We start from the raw sequence: 16988 nt of genomic DNA, 5'->3' as shown, positions 1-16988 counted from the left end.
ATCAGATCTTATCCAGAGCGGAACTCCGCTCTGAAATTAAAGTGTGAACCTCTTTTCTTAGCCCTTGGATCAATTCACTTAAATCTAATGGACCACAACTTATCTCTCTTAACCAGGGTTAAAACCCATCGGTTAACAATAAGAAAAAAAAACAACAAGCGCACAAATCAAAGGAAACCTCACGCTCAAGACGTCTCATCCTCTTCGATCTCCTCTGCTGTGCTCGATCTTCTCCTCTGCTGTGCTCTTCTCATTCAAGACGTCCCAATAACTGATGCATATATGTAGCTTCTGTCGAGAATAGAAAGCCGACTTTCTGAGAATATCGAGTTGGAAAAGCTTTGGAGCAAGAACGTGAAAAGTCGAAGGAGCTGGAATCTGTGAACTGACATATATAGTGTATTGTTGAAGGATGTCGACATTATGTGTGCCTCTACAAACTAGGGTTTAGAGTTGTAATAGGAGAAGGTTCTAGGTATTCAATGTATTCAGATTCTATTACCTTTTGTGTACTTTGTAACTCCCTATATAAGGGCTCCTATTATCAATAATAAACACACAATTACAATTCTCCTACAACACGTTATCAGCACGAGTTCTAACCCTAGCCCAAAAGAAAAGAAAAACTTAAAAACTCTCTCTCACAAAAATCTGCCGCAACTCTCTCTCACAAAAACCCTAGCTCGGCCTACCTCCTGCCGCACGCCTCCAGCCCCTGCTGCCCCAGCCCCCTGCAGCTCGCCCTGTACACCTACGCACCCGCCTGCACACCAGCCCGCCTGCAACCCTATCCTACTGCACACTCGCGCGCGCCACTGCAGTCCACGCTGCCACCTGCCTGTGCCACTGCAACCCACTGCCTCCCTGCAGCCTGCCTCCCTTGCGCGCGCTGTTGCCCGGCCCTCCTACCCAACTTGCCTACTCCTCAAAAATCTGCAGCCCACTGCCGCAACCCTGCTGCTCCTGCCTTCTGCCGCAAGTCCCCGCAGCCTCCCTGCCACACGCCTGCTGCCTGCGCACCCGCCTGCAACCTGCACAGCAGCCCGCGCTGCTTCCTGCCTCCCCTTTCATCCTAGCAGCCCCGCAGCTCTGCAACCTTGCATCCCCGCAGCAGCAACTCCTGCTGTCAAAAGAAAAAAAAAACCCAGAAAACAGAAGGAAGAAGAAGAAGACGCGTAGAAGGAGGGAGAAGGAGTGGGCCCAGAAGAAGAAAAGAAGAAAAGAAAAAAAAAACAAACTGCAGATATCAAAGACTAGGCCGAAAAAAAAAAAAAAAAAAAAAAAAAAAAGAGGAAGGGAGAAGGGCAGCCCACCAACTGCCAATTTCTGGCAATCCTAATTTAGCTACACCCTTGCATCAACACGTGCGTGTATAAAGAATCGTGAAGCAAAGCTTCAAATTACCAAGTAAGTTTTTACGATTAAAGTTCATGCTTTCTTATCTTTTAAACTCCTTTATTTTGCTGCAGGATTTGTATAATATGAACATGGTTTCAAGTATTTAATAAGCGGAATTGCGGGGATTCACGCTTAACGAACTAATTAAGAGCGTTCGTAACCAATGAACTAAGAGTGTTCATAATAAATGAACTAAGAGTGTTCGTAATCAATGAACTAAGAGTGTTCATAATATTCGGACTAAGAGCGTCCGCAAGCCTCAAATTGTGACCATATTTAACATCATTGTTTGGTCTAATCCAATTATTCTTGGAAATTGAGTTCTTGGTAGCATAGCTCGGAAATCTTATTATTATTAGTTTTCGTGGAAGTTTAGCTCCGAAACTAATTCGTTCTTGTTTCACCCTTTTTCAGGATGTCAAACTCGAACATACTCGATTTTGTTCCATTGGATTATGCAGGCAAAAGATACATATTGTGGGCTCAGGACGTTGAGCTCCATCTTATTTCCCGTGATCTATTGCACACAATCCAAGAGCTTTGTTCTGAAGGAACTGCTCCAGACCCTCAAACTGAGATTGACAATTCCAGGGCAATTGCCCTAATGATGCGTCATATGGATAGAGACCTCCAGTTTGAGTTCAGGAATGTGGATAGCGCCATAAAGCTTTGGCAAGCGCTTCGTGAACGTCATGGCAATCTTCGTGACTCCATCCTTCTGAATTTAGAAGCAGAATGGAATGATCTTCACTTCTCTGACTTTGATACAGTCATACAATTTTATTCAGAAGCTCTCCGCATCACAGGAATGATGCGCTTCTGTGGCAAGACGATCATAGAAGAACAATTGATTGAGAAAACCCTCAATACCTTCCCTGTCTATGCTATGAGGTCCTGTGATTTATTTTGGACTCATATAAATGCAAGACAGATCACAAGCTTTCAAAAGCTTATTGAAGCTATGAAAATTGCTGAAAGGCAAGACAACGAGCTTGTGAGAAGAGAAATTGATAGGCTTCGAGATAGCTATCCAGAGCATCGTCCCATGGCTAGAGAAAGTCGCCACAGACGTCATGATCCATATGATCGAAATGCTCATGAAGGTAGTCGCCAAAGGCGACAATCACGCCACCGTAGGAGCCGTGATTTTGAGAGACTAAGGGTTGGAAACCATAGAACCAACGTTGGCCATGGTCATACTCTTCCAACACCTCAGGTCCTAGGGACCATGCACATTGCGCCAATGCGCCTCAATCAAGGGAGAATCCTCTTCATGGTATCTATTTCTGATATGGAACGTCTGATCAATGGGCCTGAGTTTGCAATGTACCTAAGAAGGTAGCTGCCTCACAGTGATCAAGACATCGAGTTCAAAAAAGACTTTAAATCTGGCGATGAAGACAAAATGCCGCAGATTTTTATTTCGAATAGTCTTTTATTTTTCCAAGAATTATGTAATGGCAGTTATGCCTTAAATCAATAAATGACATTTTGTTTTAACTCTTTCTCACTTGGCTCACCTAATTAAGTATGATGTCTAGGAAAGTAATTGAGATTAGTGGTACTTAAGAGAGCCTCGCTCCACCGACATCTCTTCCTACTTTCCTGGTCATATTTGATTGGAGTCACCGAACGGATTGAGTGACTACAATCTGTCTAAGTTTGACTTTTACTTTTGGATTAGACTTTGGTTAAGAAACTTTGATGTAATCATTGGCTATTAATAAAGTGTCAATTCTTTTACTTAATGTCTTGGACATAACTTAATTCGAACTTTATTATATAAGAGCCAATGGTTTTCATGTGGAAACACATTGTGAGAATGGACAAGAGTTCCTTTGCATCACCTCTAATGACTACGGACATAAACGAGTATTAGAGAAACTTATGTGTCGCTCCAGTGGGTTGTATGCAACCACTATTCGAGTCATTGAATCCAACCATGTCATGAGAGATGATTTATGTGATTCTGACACATATAGGCTTTGGCATGACCGTTTGGGACACCCAGGTCGTGACATGATGATCCGCGTATTAAAGACTTCACACGGACATCCATTTTTCAGAACGAAAAGAAGTAAAGACCAAGAATTGGTTCGAGGAGCTGCACATGCGCCTCATGGCGCCATGATTGTGCAAGACTGGCCACACATGGCCAGCACCGCCTACCCCCTGCGGCCAATACATGGCAATGACGCCATGTATGGAGACTTGGCTCCTCTCTCTACTTCTCGAAGTAAATTGTGACATTCTGGCTCAACCAAAACCTTCATTGGTTAATTATAAGGCCTATGTTTCGTTCTGTAAAGCCTGTTCTTTAGGATAGAGACCATCCTATGCAAAGCAGATTGAGGAAATAATTCCATTATCACAAAGAATCTAAGGGAATTCTGTGGTTTTGATCAACCAACTTGCGGACCGTATAGATGTCTTCTGGTGTTGGTTGATACGCAAACACGCTGGTCACGTGTTGTGCCATTATCCACTCGTAATGCTGCTTATACTACACTCCTAGCACATAACATATGGCTACGGGCTCACTACCCAGATCATCCCATTCAGTCAATTTGACTTGATAATGCTAGAGAGTTTACATCGAAAATTTTCCATGACTATTGCATATCATTGGGTATTGATATCAAGTATCATATTCCCATGTACACACCCAATTGGTCTGGCGGAAAAGCCACCATTAAAAGACTACGATGGTAGCCCGGACTTTGGTAATGCGCACCAATATTTCCGCTTGGGTCATGCAATATCGGATGCAGCTATGCTCATTCGTCTACGACTCATAGCATCCACTCAACTTTTATTTGCGTTACAACTAGTGACTGAGTTCGAGTCTAAATATCTCGTACTTCTGCATATTTGAGTGCGCGGTTTATCTGCCAATTGCACCGCCACAATGCATCAACATGAGTCATTGCAAAGAATGCATATATATATTTGTGTTAGCCATAGGCCTCCAACTATAAGTCCGCTACGTAAAACCCTTGACAGGCGATCTCTATTTCGCTGGATTTGCGAATTGTCACTTTGATGAGACAGTCTTCCCGTCATTAGGGGGAGATTAGAACGTCAATGTTCAACAGGAACGACAGGAATTGTCGTGGTCTATCCCCACTATGTCCCATCTTGATCCCCTAAAAGTGACGAGATCACATATACCTGCTGCAAACATGCCTGCAAGGATTGATGTCCCCACAAGAGAACATGGTGCCACCCAGAGAAGATGGGTACGGCAACACCACCATGGATGGTGGTATGGTGATGCCTTAAAGGTGGCATAATGGCGTCATAGGCCATGGGTTCCGCTAGAGAGAGTAGGAGACCCATAGGTTCGATATATTCTCGCCCTAAAAAGAGAGCGAGTTTGGCACAACTTGATCCATTGATCATTGATACTCAAAATCCGTCTCATGAGAATATTTTGGATTGTGGTTATGTCCAAGAGACATCGTTGGGGGACGCCTCAATGTTAGAACCAATTCCTGAGAATATAGAGATCTTTACGAACTACACTAGTGTACATGAGGACGTGGAATTGTTGAGACCAATGACATCGAACCTTACTCCGTTGAAGAATGCCAACGTAGAGAAAATTAGCCTAAATGGAAAGATGCGATCCAGGTTGAATTGGATTCACTAACGAAGAGGAAGGATTTCGGGCCTGAGATGCCAACACCTCCTAACATAAAACCTGTTGACATTAATAGGTCTTCGTTAGATAGCGTGACGGAAAAAAAAAGATGGTAATGTCGCCTTATGGCGCAAGGTTTCTCACAACGCCCTGGAATTGACTACGAGAAGACATATTCTCTCGTAATGGATGTCATTGCACTCCACTACCTTGTCAGTTTGGTAGTTTCCAAATAAATTGAACATGCATCTTACAAATGTGGTCACTACGTATCTTTATGGGGATCTAGATACGGAATATAATGAAGGTTCTTGTGAACTTCATTTACCCAAGGTCAAGTGGCTCTAGACCACGAAGCACGTTTGCAACGAGGTTGAAACTCTCACTAAAGTTACTACTTGATTGGGAAGGGATATGATGAACTATGCCCACGCGTTTCCATGACAAGTTCCGGATTTGCAATTGTCGCGGTTTTTGTTGATAAACATAATTGGAACCCTTGTGAGTTAAGGAAAACCGCTGAACACCTGAAATCTGAGTTTGAGAGGAAGGACCTTGGGAGAACACGGTTTTGTATACCGTGTCAATAGATGCTTAGGCATTTTGATAAAGTCAAAGATGCACTCCCATGGTCGTCCGTAGTCTTGGCCCTAAAAGGGATCCGTTTCGTCCCAGGGATGATGACGAAGACGTGTTAATAGCAGAAGTGTTTACTTATGTACAATAGGCGCATTATTGTACTTAGCACAATACAAGACCGGACACCTCAATTGTTATGAACTTGTTGGCTAGATATAGCCCCGCGCCAACGCAACGCCATTGGATTGGTATAAAGACAATCTTTCGATACTTACAAGGTACGATTGATATGGGCTTGTTCTATCCCTGTAGAGAGAAAAGAATGACGGAAGAATGAGAAAAGATCTCATTAGCCCAAGTGGCACTGTCCAAGACACCATGACCATCAAAGCTGCCACCGCCAAGGGTGGCCGACGTCATCCTCCTCCCTTACACCAAAACAATGGTGATGTTTGTTGATGCGGGGTATCTCTCTGACCCTCACAAATGTCGCTTCCAAATGGGTTATGTCTTTACCATGGGAAGCACTGCGATATCTTGGAGGTCTACAAAGCAGACCCTTGTTGCCACTTCCTCAAATCATGCAGAGATTATCGCTCTACATGAAGCCACGAGAGAATGCATATGGCTAAGGTCTGTAATTAGACATATTCGAGGAATTTGTGATTTGAAGTCTACCACAGATGAACCTATATGCATTTATGAAGATAATGCAGCTTGTATTGAGCAAATGAAATTAGGTTTCATCAAGGGCAACAACACCAAGCATATATCGCCTAAGTTCTTTTACAATCAGCAACAACAAACACTTCTAAAAATTGAAGTGAATCAAATCCGATCAGAGGATAATGTAGCGGACTTATTTACTAAGTCATTACCTAAATCCACCTTTGAGAAACATGTGAAGAACATCGGATTAAGAAAGTTATCCGAACTCCCATGATTGTAGCAATCAGGGGGAGATATTTGACATCAGGGGGAGGCATGATGTCTACATGTTCGATCTCGAAGAGTGAAGGACGTGTTGTGCTCTTTTTGTCCTTCGATCAGGGTTATTTTTGTCCCACAGGGTTTTTGTTACCTGGCAAGGTTTTTAGTGAGGCAACGATCAAAGCGTCATCACCAAGTTTGAGCGGCACGAGGGGGAGTGTTGAAGGATGTCGACATTATGTGTGCCTCTACAAACTAGGGTTTAGAGTTGTAATAGGAGAAGGTTCTAGGTATTCAATGTATTCGGATTCTATTACCTTTTGTATACTTTGTAACTCCCTATATAAAGGCTCCTATTATCAATAATAAACACACAATTACAATTCTCCTACAACATGTATGTTAATATACGTACGTATGTTCTCTTTCTTCTCATCATTATTGAACTGATACATATATTTATGTTCTCTTTCTTCTCATCATTATTGAACTGACATATATAGTGTATGTTAATATGCACCGCAAATTTCTCTAATCCATCTCAGGTATTATTGAAATGAATTGAATTGAATTGATCGACTTTGTCCAATCATATTATGGTATGGTTTAACATTAGGTACTTATGCACTTCTCAAACTTCATGAAAGGGTGAAGGGTAGGGTGATATAGGTCCAGGACTGGGAGGATAACAAATTTATTAGAAAACTACTGAAGTGTCTATAAAAGCCTAGAGCAAGGAGAGGTCTGGGATTTTTTAGGGTTCGATCATCCTTTAAGCTAGGAATTTTTTTTTTCCTGGCTTCAATGTCGATTGCTATGTATATAAATGTGGAGAAAAGTGAGCTGTTTTTTCTGTCCTGTTTCGATTTGGATTCGCTTGAGCTGTTTCTTTAGTCCTGTTTCGATTTGCTATGTATATAAATGTGTTCTTCATGTAGCAAAATGGTTTCTAGTTAGATGAGTCAAGCAAATGTATAATTGTAGGAGATATAGGATATCGCCCCTTTCACCATTTTCGTGATGTTACAGCCTCATAATCTGCCTTCACTCCCTTGGACATTCTTAAAATAATGCATGGTATCAAATGGCTGATTGATTTAATTCTTTCATTGGCGCAGGTTGTGGTACTGCTAAGAGGTGACGAGTATGTCTCCAAGTGTGCAAAAGAAACAAAAAGGAGGTCCCTGCTGAGAACATACTAGGAAGAACTGATGGACTGGTCCCTTGAAGATCTCCTCAAGGACTGGTCCCTTGTATATACATCATCAACTAATTGTAAATGAGCTAGAAATTCTATGTTGTAGAATACATCAAAGGAAATAGTACAAGCTCTTGTTTTTAGATCAGCTTTTGTTTGCATGACATTAGTACATATCGGCTAACTAAAACTCTATCACAGTCGCAGCAACACAGAACGCAACCAACCCAAAATTGTTTCCAGAATAATCCCATATAAGGGGGTTTACTGCATAAGGGATATAAAGAAAACAATGCATATATAATTATGACTTGTCTTCGCAAGAAAAAGGCATAACAATAGACTTGCAACAGATTCAGCATCTCTGAACAGTAACAATAGTTATAAATTAAACAATCCTACATGAGAAAATTGTTTAGCATTGCAGATGAGTGCATAATCAAACAAAATTAATTGACAAGGGATGACAAATAATTTTTGACAATCATGCTCAGCTTGCTACGCAGATTCATCAACTCCTGTGCTGGAATACTCTTCCTCATCCGTACTTGGGTCACTTGTATCCTCTTTGCAAATCAAAAACAAGAAACCAAAAAAAAAACCATCAGGAATTGACATGCCATTTGAGGGATAATGCAATATAAGTATTAGACACAACAACTAAATGCTTACCCAGTTTGAGGGATTGATATGCCGTTTTTATTCTTCAACTCAGGACAATTTCTTTTATCATGTTGTTGGTCATTTTTTTTACATCCATGACAAAATCTACCTTTACCATTTGCCTTCTTTGCAGCTTTCAATCTCCCCTTCTCTTTCCCTGCCTTCAATCTTTTCCCACATCCTTTGGCCCTTACTTGAACAGGTTCATTATAAATGTGTTGAGAAGGAAGACTTTTCTGTTCAGCTGGCACTATTGCAGACTTAACAGTCTCACCATCAGCCATCATGGAATTATACTTCTCCAGAACACTCTTTAATGAATCTAAATACAAACCACTTGCTTCTTCGCTACCCATAATCTTATCAATTACATCTACAACATATTGGCATAACTGACTCCGCCTGGCAAGAAAATCTCTATTATCTGTTATCTCCACACCGACATCATCAAGAACTGTCTCAGCTTTTCCTGATTTCGTCCACCTCTTTAAGACGTATTGATCTGGCAATCTATCAACAAGTCGTCAACAAGTCGTATAAATATGAGAAATGCCACAATATGTCTACATGGTATCCCGACCGTCTCAAATTTTTTGCAGCTGCATGATACAAAATCTGACTCTTTGGCATAAATAATTTCACGACCCTTGGGGTTCTCCATTTTCTTTCTCAGTGCAATATACACCATATAAGTATCATTCTCATGTGAGAGCTCAAATCTGTAATTGCAACACTGCGACAACTGATCATAAAATTCTTTAAAGCATTCATGTGTATAAACACGAGCCATTTGGTCTGCCATCTCAAAGGGTGAGGCAAAATTTGGCTTCTCATTGATGTCGACATGGTCCTCCATTAATTCCATATGCCGTTGACAGCCCGATTAAACTGAACCATAAAATCTAACAATGTATTTTCTTTAGAAACAAACCTCTTGTAAAAAGCATGCCCACTTTCTGCTTGTTGACTACTTGACATGCCAGCTGAAAATATATGATTTACATATGCAGGCACCCATGTTGACCGAATATCATACATAGTTTTTAACCATCCATTATCACTTAAACCACTACTCTCAACAATCGTTGTCCAGCTTGCATCAAACTCATCTCTAGTTTCTGAATTCCATATGCAATCTTGAAATTCATCATAATAACGAGTATATTTTCCTGGGTCTATTTTTTCAGAGAATTTATTTAAAATATGCCAGCTACAGTACCTGTGAAATGTCTATGGGAATACTTCAGAGATAGCTTTCGTCATTGCTGGATCTTGATCAGTAATGATCATCCTCGGTGCATCACCTGGCATTGTATCCAAAAATTCTTTAAAGAACCATACAAAAGAATCAGTTGTCTCGTTGCTTAAGAATGCACAAGCCAAAATTATTGTCTGCCCATGATTATTTACTCCCACCAAAGGTGCAAAGATCAACAAATACGTATTGGTGTTGTAAGTTGTGTCAAATATTACAACATCACCATAAAACTTGTAAGATCGTCTAGAAATTGCATCAGCCCAAAAGATATTTGTGATCCTGTTTTCGTTGTCAGCCTCTATTTTGAAAATGAATGAAGGATCTTTTTCTTTCTCCAGCAGGAAGTACTCATGCAACATATCTCCATCATGCCCCTTCACCTCTTTGCGACAATCCCTTTTGTAGTTATAAATATCTTGTTGCAAGCACCCAATGTTTTCTAGTCCTCCTGAATGTACTCCAAGAAAGTCAAATTGTGTACATGTTGGCACATTGACTGCAGTCAGTTGCTTCGTTAATGATTTATGAACCGATGAAACCTCACGATGGATCTTTGTCAAATGTTTTCTTCGTGGGGTAGTTAAAGGATGGCTGTGACCCTCAACAAAAATAGTGACAACATATTTGCTAATCGTAGCACGTTTTACAACTACTATTCTTGCCTTGCACTTTTCTCTTGTTTGATTCCGATTTCTTTTCTTTCCTGTTACCTTGGATGTTCCTTCTTTAGAGCACACATACTCCTTTCTTACAATCACACCATTCTTCTTCTTGCTAGTATAACTTTTGACACCAAACCCTGATTCTTTTGCATAGCTTTTGTAAAACGTCTCAACGTCTTCTAGTGTATGAAATTCTTGGTTCTTTACAGGAATCAGATCAGCCTTCATTTGAGGACAATAAATAGCAGTAACATCAAAACTTTGCTGTGACTCCATTTCACTTTCTCTAAATAAACTTGTTTAATCGCTCAACATTAGCTGCAAATGAAAACAAAATCAAATCACAAAGTGAATCCATATTTGACGCACAAAAATAAAGCTGACATTTGAAATTCAGCACCAATTTCTAGGCATATTACTATATTAGTAAGACCTTGAAACCGTGTTTTTTTTTTTTTTTTTTTTGGTGACGACCTTGAAATCGTTTGTCAGGTAATATACAGATATCAAACCCAATATGCAAACAGTACCTAATGTTAAACCATACCATAATATGATTGGACAAAGTCGATCAATTCAATTCAATTCATTTCAATAATACCTGAGATGGATTAGAGAAATTTGCGGTGCATATTAACATACACTATATATGTCAGTTCAATAATGATGAGAAGAAAGAGAACATAAATATATGTATCAGTTCAATAATGATGAGAAGAAAGAGAACATACGTACGTATATTAACATACACTATTTATGTCAGTTCACAGATTCCAGCTCCTTCGACTTTTCACGTTCTTGCTCCAAAGCTTTTCCAACTCGATATTCTCAGAAAGCCGGCTTTCTATTCTCGACAGAAGCTACATATATGCATCAGTTATTGGGACGTCTTGAATGAGAAGAGCACAGCAGAGGAGAAGATCGAGCACAGCAGAGGAGATCGAAGAGGATGAGACGTCTTGAGCGTGAGGTTTCCTTCGATTTGTGCTCTTGTTGTTTTTTTTTCTTATTGTTAACCAATGGGTTTTAACCCTGGTTAAGAGAGATAAGTTGTGGTCCATTAGATTTAAGTGAATTGATCCAAGGGCTAAGAAAAGAGGTTCACACTTTAATTTCAGAGCTGAGTTCCGCTCTGGATAGGATCTGTATATATATATATCTCTAGGGAATATATATATCTAGTGAGGAATCTTTTTTTTTTGTCTTTTCTAGGGATAGGGCATTAGACCAATTTTTTTTATCACATTTCGGCATTTCAACCGTTCAGTTTTTAGGTCCTAATGTGTAGATCACTTTTACAAATTTTTAGCCAAATTGATTATCGTTAAGGCATTTAAAATGACAATTTAAGATTATAAGTATGAACGGTTCAAGTTTGACAGATTTGGTTCGTCCGTTGATTTAATCTAGTTTGATACCTTAACGATCACTGATTTGGTTGAAAATTTGCAGAAATGATCTACACATTATGACCTAAAAGCTGAACAGTTGAGATGCTGAAATGTGGTCGAAAAGTTGGTCTAATGCCCTATCCCTATAAAAACAAAAAAAAGGGATCCCTTAGGTGGAAGGCCCTCTATATATATATGTATATATAAAACAAAAAAAAAAGGGATCCCTTAGGTGGAAGGATATATATATATATATATATATCCTTTTCTAGAGAAAGATTAAGGGGAAATGATCATTTACCCAATTTTAGCTTAAAAATTGCCCACTTACCCAAACACTCTAAGAGATTGCCCACTTACCCAAACACTCGAAGAGATTATTTCCCTAATACCTAATTAAGTATTTTTTTAATTCATTTTAATTTATTTTTGGGACAATTTTGCCCTCTCCTTTTTTGTCACTTAGAGAAATAAGTCATTGGAGACCTTGCTTGACTCCGGTGGCGGACTCCGGCGACTGGTGACCGGAATCCAGCAACCGATGACCGAAATCCGGCGACCGGTCACCGGAATCCGGAATCCAGCTACCGGACTGGTGACCGGATTCCGACGTCTGAATTTATTGCCCCCTAATAATACCCAGTAACCATATTATTGCCCCCCAGTAATCATATTATTGTCCCCCAGTAATCATATTATTGCCCCCCAATACTCATATTATTGCCTCCCAATAATCATATTATTGCCTCCAATAATCATATTATTGCCTTCCAGTGAATTGCATAAACTCCCAAAACCAAAATGAATACACTACAGGCACAATTGATCAATTTATATGCATAGTATTGCCCCCCAATACTCATATTATTGCCTCCCAATAATCTTATTATTGCCCGCAATAGACATGTATAACTACTCAATAAAACTTTTTTTTTCATTCTTCTTTCTTCTTTTCTTATAAGCCTTCTGCCAAATTTACCAAAAAAAAAAAAAACAGAACAACGTTGTCCAACAAAGTGACGTCGTCCGAGCCCAGACCCGATTTCGGTGTGGATCTTCGGAGCTTCCCGGACATCTGACTAACAAAACCGGCGAAGCCCAAAGGGGTGGGGATCGTGGAGTTAGAGGGGTGGGGATCGTGGAGTTGGATGGCGTCATCCTCTGGTGGTCCGACGGTGGGGACAGAGCGGCGGCAGTGGAGGCCCGACATCGACGGTGGAGTGGTGGGCACGATGGCTTGATGGTGGAGGCCCGACAAACTGAGCCCAAATTCAAACCCGAACCGGAAATTTTTGATCTACAGACATGGAGAGAGAGAGTCATCTCAGAGAGAGAGAGAGAGAGAAATCGGTGAGGGGGGAGGAGAGAGAAAATAGATCGAAGAGAGAGTCTAAGAGTTGAGATGTAATTTATTAATTAAAATAGGGGCAAAACTGTCAATGGATGTTAGATTGGGTAAATGGGGTTAAAAAACTCTTAGTGAAATAAGTGGGCAATTTTTTAGCTGAAAATGAGTAAGTGGTCACGGCCCCAAAGATTAAATATTTTTTAGGAGAAGAATGAAGAGTTCTAATTGCTGTGTGTACTTTTGGACCTAACTATGAAGATGCAGAAGAAAGTTAAACCCCCAGGAGGACAAATAAACTAGCCACTTGTCTCCTTGTTTCTGTCTTAATTAGGAAATATGGCTCAGTATCTTATGTTTGTAAGGGAATATATGCTAAAAGAACCTCCTTTTAAGGGCTACATACAGTGTCAATTGACTCATCAATATTGTCACGTACCTTATGTGGTCATATAAAATATAATCCGGTGTAGAAATATGATCCTCATGAAGGTCGACACTAGCTCTAGTCAGTTCGATCTATGTGAGTTTCGTTAACGTCATGAATGAATGTTGCACACTAGCTAAACTCTAATAAATCTAGTTGAGAAAGCTAAGGTGATTAACAATGGTAATTGAAGATTTCAGTGATGATCGAGAGATGTGAACTGTAATGTTATGAATGAATGTCGCAAACTTGATAAACTCTAACAAAGTGCTGTGAATCAGTAGGACTGTATCCTAGTTTCTAACCTATTAATTTTAAGCTCACTAATACAGTAATACTACAGCTATTCAGTTACGAGAAAAGTCACCCTCAACTATACTTCTCTTCTCAAGTGGTTTGGAGGTTTCAGCTTTGCTTCCGGAAGGTCTGACCTTCTTGATACCACTGCACAAAGAATGACTAAAAATTGTATTCCATTAGCAGAGCAGATGCAACAATTTCCTTTTGTCAGGAGAAATCCAACTGCCTTTATGGGCCCTGTAGCAATGAGACATATCTTTTGAAGTCTTTGTTCTTCATCAGCATTGGCTGTAAAACCATATACATGCTCACAATTATATGCACAACAATTCGACAATAATCACTAAAGGACTAAGACTTACCTTCAGCAATCACAGGCATGGATTCCATCTTCTTGCAGCTGCAAACTCGATCACTAGAATATAGCCTTCTGTTACTTACCAACTTGCTTCTCAATGGACAGAACTTATGCAATTAACGTGGTGGCAACAGGGACCAATTCATCTATATATATATAGGAGACTTAAACCTCAAGAAGCTTCCCATTAAAGCAATCCATATCGGTTTAGGTTTCCTAGTTAGATTCATAATGTATCACATCATTGTAGTCTTTCTTGCAGACCAAGAATTGGATTACTTACCTTAATGAATTGATACACTCTTTCATTAAGTTACAATATTGATTTACAGTTTGTGTCCATGTTGAACTAGTTTTGACATTAAGCTAATTATCAATTTACTATATGTTAATGTGTGACAAGTCCATGTTGATTCTAACATTGGCAGCAATTACATTTTTGAATACTACAGCTCAAACAGTTCAATTCCTAAGGAACAGTTCTTGTCTTCTTTATTACTCGCTTATGAGAATCACTTGAAGGTAACATACTTTTCTCTATGGTTCTTGTAAACAAAGGTTTAATAAGAATATTCGGGGGTGGTTTGACGTTGCTTCTAGATCTTGCAAAAGCTCTTTCAGATAATGAAAAATGCTTGACTGATGTCTAGCAGAAGAAAAAAAAAAAAAAAAAAGGTTAAGAGTGCTTTCAGGGTTATAGAAGCATTTTTTTAGTGCTTTTTGAGGAATCACCTAACTTGAAGCAAGTGCTTCCTACAGTTGATATATTAACTGAAAATATTCTATGAGGCTTCAGCGCTACTGAAACATTTCTTACAGAAGCAATGCCAAGTCGACCCTAAACTTAATCATATGTACAAAATGGGGTAATGATTTCTGGGAAACTTGTGAATTTGGCTGAGACTTGAGCCTAGAATCGACCTAACCACTGGTCCAGATTCTTATGTTGTTAGAATGTCTAAAAAGAGAACATCTTGGAATTTAGAAGCTTATAGTTGAGCTGAGCCCAGTATTAATATTTCAGTATCTAGTCGATCTTGGAGCAAGGAGGTTAGGAATTATCAGCATCCCCCGGTTGGCTGCTGCCCATCTCAGACATCTCAGAGATTTTTTAATGCTACTGGCGGCTGTATAGAGGAGCTGAATAATCATGCAAAAGCTTTCCATTCAAAGCTGGATGTGCTCATGCACTAGCTCAGCTCAGAATTTGAGGGCTTGAAGTACTCACTTGGAAATGCATTTGGAATGACTATAAATGTCATACAGAACCCTCTTGCATTCAGTAAGCAATTTTTTCTTGTCAATGATGTAATTACAGTTGAACATGAGCAAAAGAATAACGGAGAAGGCATAATGTACTAATTACCTTCAAACTATACTTTTGATATTTCAGATTTTAAAGTGGAAGCGGCATGTTGTGGAACTGGGAGGCTCAATGCTGAAAACTTCTGTAAACCAACACAGGCTGCTTATAATTTGGCCGCTGTAACCCTCTATGGTGGCGGATTACAATTGGTAACCCCAATTAATTTTGCTCAATTGGCTGACGCTTAATCAACGGTAAAAGATTGCCCTTTGGACATAACCAATTAATGCATCTCCAAAAACAAACGAAAATTTACTTATACCTTTTAAATATATGTTCTTTGTTAATGTAAGGTTGAATTACGAAAGAAAAAAAAACTATCTCAAATTGAATTGACATTTATGCAAACAGCTCTTGATTCTATGTTTCTGGGAAGTTTAGTTCTGTATGTATAAAGAAATCATCATGAATATCAGCACAAACCCAATTTTTAGCTTACCCTTGTTGTATAAGTTGAACGAGGCACTGATCGTAGATTCTTGAAACAATAAAGTAAAATTGAACAGTATAGATGATCTAGCATCAGGTATCAGATATCAGTTTACAAAGATGAAATAATTACATGAATTTGAACAGTTTTATTTTATAAAAGCTACCCAAAATACTTTGCAAACAAATCCAGTTATGGTTTCAGATATCAGGAGACCAAGCAGAAAACTTGTACTTTTCTTCATTCTACATTTTTCAACAATAAATTTCCACTACATATCTCTGTATATATATGGCGATGTTGCAGGACATTGCTGCTGTTGACCACATTGTGAAGTCAACGTGATCAACAACATTGAACTGTGTTACATAAGTGAGCTTTCATGTCAAAACAGGGCTGTTTCATCTTTTGAATTAGTCCCTTTCAGAAACTCGTCTCTTTCTCACCGCATCATTACCAGTGATCTGGCTCCTCAAATAGCCTAAGTACTGTAAAAACAATCTGTCACAAGGTTTCACGAAACACATTTGCACACTTAGAACTTAGAAGGAAACAAAATCTTGATTTATAATCTCAAAGTAGCATGCGAATTAAGTTTTGTATTAATTGTTTTCATGGTTGGTTTTCTAGAAGATGGATGCATAAGGCAGAGGCGTGCAGCTATCATCATTTACTTCCATCTTAATAAGACGTTCGCATATGCCAAAGCTCAATAGGGACCTTGCCAGCAAGTCAATGAGTAAAGACCACAGCAGCTTCAGGTGAACAGACCAATTTTGAGAAAGTTAGTTATAAAGCTCAATATTCCATTACCCAAAGTACTAAGCTTTCTCGATTCTCCTGATCGGTTTGAATAGCCTCTTTTCCAGTAATGAGTTCTAGAAGAACCGCTCCATATGAGTACACATCTATGTTCTCATCAACCTGGCCATACATCATGTACTCCGGGGCTAAGTATCCAAACGTTTTGACAACATCAAAGGGGCATCTGCATGCTGAGATTGATAAGTACCATTGCTGCTCCAAAATCAGACAACTGA

General features: G+C 39.5%; 2 protein-coding genes and 1 pseudogene across 2 annotated transcripts in view; 2 read left to right on the top strand and 1 right to left on the bottom strand.

Moving 5' to 3' along the window:
* The window catches only part of LOC133737544 (uncharacterized), an 11714-nt gene extending 4023 nt beyond the window's left edge, over positions 1-7691 (top strand). The window contains exons 2-4 of the mRNA XM_062165074.1: positions 1470-1497; positions 1860-2222; positions 7669-7691. Of these exons, the coding sequence (XP_062021058.1) occupies positions 1470-1497; positions 1860-2222; positions 7669-7691 (414 nt within the window). The remainder of the gene's footprint in view (positions 1-1469; positions 1498-1859; positions 2223-7668) is intronic.
* Positions 7692-9641: 1950 nt separating this feature from the next.
* LOC133737543 (protein FAR1-RELATED SEQUENCE 5-like) lies at positions 9642-10607 on the bottom strand. The gene has a single exon (XM_062165073.1). It carries the CDS (start codon positions 10605-10607, stop codon positions 9642-9644), a length of 966 nt encoding a protein of 321 aa, XP_062021057.1.
* A 3067-nt stretch (positions 10608-13674) lies between these two features.
* On the top strand, positions 13675-15706 carry LOC133737542 (GDSL esterase/lipase At3g53100-like; annotated as a pseudogene).
* Positions 15707-16988: the final 1282 nt, after the last annotated feature.

Source organism: Rosa rugosa, chromosome 3 (assembly GCF_958449725.1).
Source record: "Rosa rugosa chromosome 3, drRosRugo1.1, whole genome shotgun sequence".
Taxonomy (NCBI): domain Eukaryota; kingdom Viridiplantae; phylum Streptophyta; class Magnoliopsida; order Rosales; family Rosaceae; genus Rosa; species Rosa rugosa.
Note: the sequence above shows the minus strand (reverse complement) of the source record. Positions and strands in the feature narration are given on the sequence as shown.